The sequence below is a fragment of the Nelumbo lutea genome, chromosome 1 (genome assembly GCF_056320005.1).
Source record: "Nelumbo lutea isolate HS-2025 chromosome 1, American lotus-T2T, whole genome shotgun sequence".
NCBI classification, from domain to species: domain Eukaryota; kingdom Viridiplantae; phylum Streptophyta; class Magnoliopsida; order Proteales; family Nelumbonaceae; genus Nelumbo; species Nelumbo lutea.
The window spans coordinates 83,233,483-83,243,146 of record NC_142684.1 but is presented as its reverse complement, the minus strand read 5'-3'; the positions used below and the strand labels follow the sequence as shown (position 1 = coordinate 83,243,146).

Below are 9,664 nucleotides of genomic sequence, written 5' to 3'. Positions count from 1 at the left end.
AACTCGTGCCAACCCAACTTAACTTCTCCGGGTGGGTTTGGGCTATATCCCAACCCAAGTTGCGGCCCTACGTATTGTTTTTTTAGGGAAAGTGTCTAAAGCTCACCATGAGATTTCACAATTTCTCTTAAACTCACCACAACTTTTCAAAATGTCTAAAGCTCACCATGTCAATAAATTTTTATTTTCCAAAACTCACCTTCCGTTAGTGCACCATTAATGCTTGTTAACAGAGGTGTCCATGTCAGCGTAAATAACAATTTTCATGACCAAATTACCCTTGAATGGTGAGTTAGAGGAAAAATGATCTTTTTCAGTTTTCAATTTTCTTTTTTTTTTGCTTTTTTAGTGTTTTGTTATAATTTCCAATGTTTTTTTTTTATAATTTCTGTTTTTTTTTATATTTTTCTATTTTCTACAATCTATAAATTTTCCTGTATTTTTTTGTTATTTATTTACAATTTCCGTATTTTTTATAATTTTTGATGTTTTTTCTACAATTTTTATTTTCTGATTTTATTTTTCATTTTTTATAGTTTCTATAATTTGAAAACAATTTTTTTTGTTTACAATTTTTATAATTTTTATGTTTTTATGTATTTTATATTTGAAAATAAAATTTTAATTTTTTTTGTTTAAATATTAAAATGGTAATATATTAACACCGGTTAATTTGTCTAATGGTTAGTGATATGGTGAGTTTTAGAATATTTGAAAAGTTATGGTGAGTTTAAGAGACGGTGAAAACTCACGGTGAGTTTACACTTTCCTTTTTCTTAGAGGAGGCCTGGCCTTTTGAATTGTTTATTTTTCTGGGATTACTCGTCCCAGTTATTTACTTTTTTTTTTTTTTCTAACATTCCCAAGTTTTTACTTGAAACCGATAGTATGGTTTTGATATTTTTTAGTACCAAAAGATGGGCATAGAAGTTTGTTGGGCACCGTCAAGATGGGATCTTTCGGTAGCAAGTATCACAAAGCACCCATACCAAATTACCAATGGACATTTGCCTACTCATATGTTTGGCATCGATTAGAAAACAGCCGAACAAGCTGCGACCTCGATCGATCTTTTATTTTATATCAATATCATATCTGATTCAGAGGAAAGAATCGCCGGAAAACGACCACAATCATTCAGATATCAGCGAAGACTCTTCTGGCATCCGAATTGGGAGGTGCGTTCCCGCCAAATTCTGCTGGGTGTATACGTTGCTGCTGCATTACATTTTCCATATGTATATTTATTGCACTCTGCTTATTACTTCCAAGAAAGGAATTCTTTTCCATGTCTTATTTCCTTTCTTTTCCTGATTAGTTTATTCATTTTCAGCTTCAATACCCTGCAAAGTCGTAGTTCTGGTGTTTGAATTCAAATCCTTAGTAGCCCTTATTTTCCAGTCTTGTAATCTAGGGTTTCCAAAAATCAGAAACATGAGATCTTATAAAAGCACTGCTTTTTCTTCTGGAAATCCAACATTTTTTCGCCACACTTTGTTTTCCTTATTGTTACTTGAGGAAGGAGGATGGTGCAATAGCCATTAGTATTCTTGAGCTGCATTTTAAGATTCTCTCATTGGATGGAGTGTTTGTTTGCTTGGATTTCTTAGGGATATTGTAGAATTAATTCTCAGTTTCGGTGGTGTTTGAATGAAGCGTACTGATGTCACTGTTCTGGATTGTCATCAGTCAGCTTGCAGCGGTTGAAACAATGGTAATTAGCACATTACCTTCTTTTCTTCATTGACTATGACAATTCATTTACGTTTTTTCTTCCCTTACCCTGAAAATTGAATAGACAACCTACGGTTTAGTGAATTGCAAAGACCTTGTGAATTATTACCCCTTTGGTTCTGGCTATGTGCTGTATATTTATATGGAGAATTTTGTTAAGCATATGTCTAAGTTTGCCTATATTATGAAGTCGACGTCAAAGAAAGTGATCACGAGGGAAGAGTGGGAGAAAAAGCTCAACGATGTAAAGATTAGGAAAGAAGATATGAATAGGCTGGTGATGAATTTTCTTGTCACAGAAGGTTATGTTGAAGCTGCGGAGAAATTTCGAACGGAGTCAGGAACTGAACGTATCCTTACTTCCCTTCAACTTTGGTGCTCCACTATTTATGTTGTTGGAAATTCTGTGCTTCATTTATGGTTGCATGTCGTCCTTATAAGTAAACAGCAGATATAGATCTAGCAACTATTACAGATCGTATGGCCGTAAAAAAAGCAGTGCAGTGTGGGAATGTAGAGGATGCAATTGAGAAAGTCAATGATTTGAATCCTGAGGTGGGATGCTCCGATCTTTTCTTTACAATAATATTCACGAGAAAAAAAATACAGGGTTTACACATTATCCTTTATTGTTAACTTGGAATTCTTGGAGAACAGATTTAAGTTAGGTCTTTTAAAAGCCTTTGGTATCTACAAACTAGAAATTGACTTTTACTATTTTATTTTGTTGATCGGTGATGGTAAATACTCATTAAAAGTACATGTCTTTGTCTCTTTTGTTGTAATGATATAACCAAATTTAAATCTGAGAAAAAAGGAGATGAAAGGAAGAAAGTTTCTATAAAGACTGTTAGAGTGTCGTGGTATTTGTGGTAGTGTATTTTGGAGGGCCTGTCATGAATTTTGAGAGAGAATTAGCTGGATATATTTTCCTCCTGTTGCATTTTAAGTCTTGTTTCTGAATTTTAATCATAATTGTTTTAAACTAAATATTGTTTTAGTTCAACATATTGCACCTCAATAAGTTGATTTTATCATTTAAACCAATTACAGCATCTGGTCTATTAGAGAACTTAGTTGCATTTTGTGTTGACTGGATGGTTTTTGGGATCACATGCTTCTTCCAAATATGTGGTATATTGTACATGGATATTGATGAGTCTGAATGCCAAATTTCTTAATTTTTATGTAGTAGAAAATAGACACAAGTTCATAGAAAATAGATTCAAGGAGAGAAGCAGCTTCTGGAGAAGGATCATGTGGAGAAGTATGGGCTCACAAGCATTGGTTGGGACTTGGGTCCTGGCCTGCTCCCAAGGGGATGTGCTCTGTGGAGCAATATTGTCTCTATCCTTCCTGATTTCTTGAAGGGCATTAGATGCAAGGTTGACAAAGGTATTCACGTCAAATTCTGGCATGATAAATGGTGTGGAAACCTTGCTTTGAGTGAGAGCTTCCCCTCTCTTTTTGATATTGCAAAGGACAAGGATGGAATGGTTGAAGACTTCTTTGACTCAGTGAATGGTGAGACAATTTGGGGCCCCACTTTTAGAAGAAATCTCATTGCTTAGGAAATGGTCCACTGACTGAGCTGTTAAGCCTCATTCAAAGTATCAAGCCTAACCCTCAGTTTGATGATGAAAGAATGGTCTTGGGAGTCATTTGGTAAGTTTTCGTCTCAGTCCTTCTACAGCAACCTTGTGTCTAGAGAGGATGGAGACTTCCCTTGGGCTTTAATTTGGAATTCCCATGCACCCTTGAAAATAGCCTTCCTGGTTTGGACTGCAGCTCTTGATAAATGCCTGACATTAGATCGGCCGCTCAGAAGGGGGATGTGTCTTCCTAGTATCTTGTTCCCTTTTTGCAATGAGGTCCCTAAGTCCTCCAATCACCTTTTCATCCACTGTAGTTTTTCTCATCAGCTGTGGGAAATGGCTTGGTCTTGCTTTGGTGTTCGGTCTTTCCTACCTGAATCAGTCCTTCGGCTTCTGCAAGGGTGGATTCTCAAGGGCTTGAATAAAAGGGGCAAGCTGCTTTGGAGGATTTTCTCATCTGCCATCTTGTGGGCTCTTTGGAAGGAAAGAAGCTGTTGAATTTTTGACAACAAATGTTCTGATGTAGCTTCGGTTAAGAACAAAATCATAGGCCTTCTATGTTCTTGGTTAAGTGTAGAAAGGGATTTCAATGGTGTCCAGCTTTTATCTTTTTTGCAAGCTGGACCTTTTTTTCTTGGATTTTCCAGGTTCTTTTGTATATTCCCAATGTTCAGGCTCTCATTGTATGTGGGCTGATGTATTTGGTTTCTTTTCTAATGCTTTATAATACTTTAACTTCTTCCAAAAAAAGAAAAAGATTCAAGTATGATATAGGTGATGGTACACGGATGAGTTTCTGGGAGGATATCTGGTGTGTAGAGAGGTCTCTGAGGAGGAGTTTCCCTCTCTGTTTGATATTATGCTTAATAAGGAGTATACTGTCTTGGAAATATGAAGCTCAGAATGAGTCCATCGTATGTGCCCTTTGTTCAGAATAAGCCTGGAATATTGGGAAGTTGAATCATTAGTAGGGCTGCTGCAGGCACTTCACAATACCAGCTTGAAAAGAAATCAGAGGGATAAAATAATGTGGGTGTGGGAAAGTTCAAGTAGGTTCTTAGTTAGCTTTTTGTATGGTATGATAATACCCAGGGGAGGAAGCAGATTTCCAAGCTCAAGAGTGCGTAGTGTTGCAGTGCTGTCAGAGGTCTCTGTTTTTGTGCTTTGGTTGGCAACACTCAATAGATGTCTGACATCTAAAAATTCGATGAAAAGGGGAATGACACTTGACAATATGAATTGCGTTCTATGTGACAGCTGCATAGAGTCAGCAAGTCACCTTTTTCTCCACTGCAGCCCTGTTTAATCTTTGGAAAAGGGCTTTAGGTATTTTGGAGAACAAATCTGCTTCCCAGAAACTGTACAGTTCTTGGAAGCTTGGCACACTAGAAATTTGAATAGAGGAGGCAAGGTTCTTTGGGGAATGATGCTTGCGGTGCTATCTTGTGGGAAAGGAATTCTCATAAATCAAATGAGGAGACTGGTGGCTAAGAATATTAAAGGAATGTTACTGTCATGGTTGGCCTCACATTGCTCATGCAAAGGAAGATATTTCACTCTTTTCTTATACAATTTTTTTTTTTTTTTTGTTTTTGTTTAACTAACTTTATTGAGTATGGTGGTAATAAATACCCCAATGTACAGTGTCTTGTTGTACATGGGTGCTGTTCTTTCTCTTTAATGCAATACTTCACTTGTTTTCCTATAAAAGTTCTTTGGAGTTCAGTTTCAAATTCTCCATTTTTCGTTGCTACATCTTTGCTTCTGCTAATCCTACTACAATTGTTGAAACTTGAGCAATAACTCCCAAAGAAATTCATACTTTCAAAATCCATTATAACTTGTTGAGAGATGGAGATGCTGGTCGTTGGCATCTTTAGCACCAAGTCAGGGATTCAGAGCAGTCTAGAGGCTTGCCTTCTATGTTAGAATCTTCTGGATTCCTAGATAAGCAGATACCCTTGCTGATTCTCTAGTCAGGGAGGGAAGTAGACAGTCTTTGAATTGGGGTACACGCCTTTCCATTTTTAGCATCGTGTTTGACCTTTGGGTTTTAATTGGAGATATGGGGAAAGTAGAAGAGGAGTTAGCCTTCTTTTCTCAGTTGGGGATTAGACTAAAATCCCTCCTTTGTTCTATTATTATCTCTGTACTTTATTATTTCTGATCTAATAAAATTCTAATCAGTTATCAATAAAAAACTGTGGAAATTTGAAGATGTAAACTTGCTAGCCAATTTAAAACTGTAAACATACTTTTTTTTTGCTCACAAGAAAAGCTGTTTGTAGGCTTTGGAAGCACTGATCATCTGATGCCTTTTGTTGGATCTTAGTTTTTTTTTTCCTCTTCAAATTTTAGGATAAATTGGAGGGTACTGGACATGCTACATACGTAATTACACCAATGAACTTCAATTCATTTTGAAGCTCACAGACTTTGTGGTATTGGCACTTCAAGAAGTCTTTCAAGGATATATGAAGACATTCCCATATATCAAAGAGCAGGTTTGGTAATGACATGAAATGGATAGACTTTGATAGTGATTTGAAGCAGATGGTAAAGTATTGACTTTGAACTTTTTTGGTGCATTTTATTATTCCTCTGCATGATGTGGACATCTTATCCTTTTTTTCTTTTTTCTGTAAATCTTTCCATACTAATAGATAGGAAGAAAATTAAAAAGTATGATAAACTTGTATGCCTCCATAGAACATTAATGCTGTCCAGATTTTGTCATGTTACCTATTCTTTGCAATGACTAATTGCTCATAATATGATGTCAAGGAGCCTATGGTCCATGGTAATATGATATATTTAATAGATCGTTGTTAAAATGTTATAGTTCTTTTTTCTTTTTAACTTAATCTGATGGTTCTGCATGCAGATACTGGATACAAATCCACAATTGTTTTTTCATCTGCAGCAGCAAAGGTTGATAGAACTTATACGCAATGGAAAGGTAGAAGAAGCTTTAGAATTTGCTCAGGAGGAGTTGGCACCAAGGGGTGAAGAAAATGTAATTACGAGTTTTCTTTTGGTCTTTGTGGGTTTTTTTAATGAAATCTAACTAGTCTTTTTCCTTCACAAAAAGGTGATGGAGCTTGGATCCATGGGTCCAATATTTTTCTAATAAGCTCTATATACCTTTTGTTTACCGGATTTAAGAAATTTAAAGTTATTTGCAGCAAAGCTTCTTAGAAGAGTTGGAGAGGACAATTGCGTTACTTGCATTTGAAGATGTCACAAATTGCCCAGTGGGAGAGCTTCTAGACATATCACAGCGTTTGAAGACAGCAAGTGAGGTCAATGCAGCCATACTCACTAGCCAGAGTCACGAAAAAGGTTAGGGAAATTCCCTTGTGTTAATCTTACCCTACAATCATATTCTTATTATTCTTATTGTTATTTTGCATCCTTATTTTAATATCTACCTCTTTCATTAGTTTATAGAATTAAGTTACAGTTCTGCTAATTTTTATCTTCTATTTACTTTTATAGAAAGCCGCCTATAAAGTTGTTTGTCATTAGACACAACAATTTGATTTACCTATTGTTTATGATTGTTAATTGTAAGTCCCACTAGATTTCTGATATTTTAGGTTTGTACATCTAACCAGGGCTTATGTTGTAGTGGTTTTCCACATTTTCTTGATTGGACTGTCCTTGCTTGCATATGTTACCTCAAACACTTAAATGTAAAATATTCTGAATAGTTTTATACCAGGTCATGGACAGGCTAGTTACTCCATACTGTGTTTGGTTTTCTTTACCCAAACTATCAGTCATCATAACTTCCATAGCATCATTCTGAAAGATAATTTTTTTGTCAGCAACGCGCTCCTCTAGGCACATCTTGGTGATGCGTTCTATTTTTCCACCTAGAAAAGTGCTACCCTTCCCATCTGGTGAACTGTTTTGCATTGCATAATATGTTCATCCCTGAAGGTGGCAAGGAATATTTCAGGGTTGAATTATCTAAAGCTTCAAGCCCCTAGATTCACCAGGAAAAAAAACCTCACGTCCCAAGTGATAAAGTTCCTTGTCACCTTCAACAGCTCATTAAAGGATATTAAAAGTGCTGCTATCATTAATTTTTTTCCTTTCAGAGAAGTGTTAATGAAAATTGTGCTTCTAGATAAGATAATTTGGCATCCTAATCTTCCTCTTTGTTTAATAAAAGGCCAGATGTTCCTCTTAGGCTCCTTTGTATCAAAGAAAAAGAGACTCTAATATGTTTTTCAGAGGATTAGCTGTGGAAGTGATTTTAAACATGCAAGCTGTCTAACAAATACATGCATGGAGCTCAATATTGTCATGAGAAAGAATGGTTTCATGATTCAACAGCAAAGTTGTGCTTGTATTGGTTAGTATCTTGAAGATGCTGAAGTATACAAGGCCTATTATTGCCTTGAGCATCTGGAAAGGTCCGTACTTATGTTTTTCCCTGTTTGAATATTTTAATTGATTCAACATATCATTTCCTTATTTTTATACAGATATTCATGTTTTCCTGATTTGTGTTTTCCTTTGATGATTCTCAAAAGTGCTCTGTTTCCAAGAATGTTACTCTGTACTTAATCAATCTATAAACCATCTTGGTTTATCTCATTTTCTTTTTCTTTTCTGAAAAATCTCTTTGATGTTTATACTTGGTATTTCTGGTATATCAAACCACAGACCCAAAGCTTCCAAGCTTGTTAAAGATGCTGATCTGGGCACAGAACCAGCTTGATGAGAAGGCTGCTTACCCACGAATAAATGATTTATCAACAGCTGTTCTTGAGGATCCTGCAATTTGAAAGGCATAAAAGCTCCCTTTGTGAAAGACTGAGGCCAGTCTCTTGTACTGCAAATTGAGCAAGTTGACTGAGTCATGTGAATACGTTTTCATGGGACTGTAACTATTGTTCCTCGATGTTTTCCATTCTACTATTGGGATGGTAAGAAACTCCCCTGACACAGTCTCTGGCCTTGGGTATTCTGTTGTATGTGATCTTGCTCTAACAGTACTCTTCATTATTTATAACATGAATTCTTGTTTGGGTTTTCATGTAAAAGCTGACTGGGATTTGTTTATGTTGGTTAGTTCTTTCATTATATTACATGAGAGAGATATATCATACTACTATCAAATTATCAATATCTTTGTAACTATCAAATTATCAATATCTTTGTAACTAATATTGTTACCAATTCATCTCTACAATCATTTGTTACTTCGTTGTTATCCTATATGTCAATACATAAAACCTTACAAAGAACATTCTTTTTCCCCTTGTCTATTAGAGGGAAAATTATTTTAATCTTGCTGTTTTCTTTTGTTCATTAAATTTCCCAATGATCTTGGTATGGTACAAGTTCTTCTGTGCTTTCACAAAGTAGCCTAGTTGGGAAAGGTTGCTTCTATATCTTTAGTAACCATGACTAAACATATTTGATCTTATTTCTTGGATCAATGTAGGGATTCCCTAGACACTCATGCCCTGTTTTTCCTACTCTTGCAACTTGGTTCTTGGCAGTGAATCATATGATGACCATTTGGTGAAGGAAGGTGCTACTTTAGCTGCAGTGAAGGATTCTGGAGAAGATAGGTCTCTAAAACCCTGTAGAAGATTTTTGTGAGAAGGTATAAGGCTTGTTTGGTGAGGCAGATATAGTGGATGATTATAGGAAAACTTTTAATTTGATGGATCAGAACCTTGACTTGAGGGTTTGCAAGGAAGCAGTTCTGATCTTTTGGATGATTGTTTTATTTGTTAGGAGATGTTTATAGAAATGAAATGTACCCTATTATTCTAACTTTGACAGCAATAAGGTGGAGGCAGTGGTGGTGGAGTTTGAAGTTTGAACAGAAGGGGGATGATTTCTCTAATGACTTGGAGACATCTAATATTGCACAGGGAGAAGATACGAAGGAGAAGAGTAGCTGACTAGGGAGACATGTAGAGGTGCTGAAAACCACAGTTTCGTTCATGTCACCAAAGTATTTTCTTGTTTGAAGAGTTGATTATCCAAGTCCATGTGAAAAGATTAACAAAAAAGTTCATAAGAGAAAGGGTAGCAAGGATAACATTTGGATTGCCAGCTTTGTTTCTGAGTGTTTCAAATTTTCATTAATTAAGGGAGTGGATTTGGCTGACGCTGCATTTGCAATAGGTAATGCTGCTTGTTGAGGGTTGGCTACTACTATGGCCCCACTTGGAACCGTTTTGTCTACCGGTTCCCAGGTCAAATCATCTGACTGTCCGGTTTGAATGGACGGCCTGTTCTGATTAACAATAAAAAATAAAAACTAAAAAATAAAGAACGGCCAAAGCCGTTGCCCGGGTTGATAG

General features: G+C 36.1%; 1 protein-coding gene across 21 annotated transcripts; it reads left to right on the top strand.

Moving 5' to 3' along the window:
• The first annotated feature begins 942 nt into the window (after positions 1-942).
• LOC148875764 (protein GID8 homolog) lies at positions 943-9,413 on the top strand. 21 transcript variants are annotated; one of them, XR_016105221.1, is made up of 8 exons: positions 985-1,178; positions 1,690-1,714; positions 1,925-2,084; positions 2,186-2,289; positions 6,214-6,345; positions 6,515-6,671; positions 7,515-7,753; positions 8,007-8,522. XR_016105221.1 is itself a non-coding variant. In XM_088965328.1 (7 exons), the coding sequence occupies exons 1-7, from the start codon at positions 1,000-1,002 to the stop codon at positions 8,126-8,128; spliced, it is 882 nt and encodes a 293-aa protein (XP_088821454.1). In that variant the 5' UTR covers positions 943-999; the 3' UTR covers positions 8,129-8,522. The 21 variants fall into 21 exon arrangements, 14 of the variants coding, with proteins under 14 accessions (XP_088821454.1, XP_088821457.1, XP_088821455.1 ...); XR_016105223.1 differs by lacking the exon at positions 7,515-7,753 and adding an exon at positions 8,849-9,413 and having other exon boundaries at positions 996-1,178; positions 1,611-1,714; positions 2,183-2,289; positions 8,007-8,269; XR_016105222.1 differs by lacking the exon at positions 7,515-7,753 and adding an exon at positions 8,791-9,413 and having other exon boundaries at positions 996-1,178; positions 1,611-1,714; positions 2,183-2,289; positions 8,007-8,269.
• The last annotated feature ends 251 nt before the right edge of the window (positions 9,414-9,664 follow it).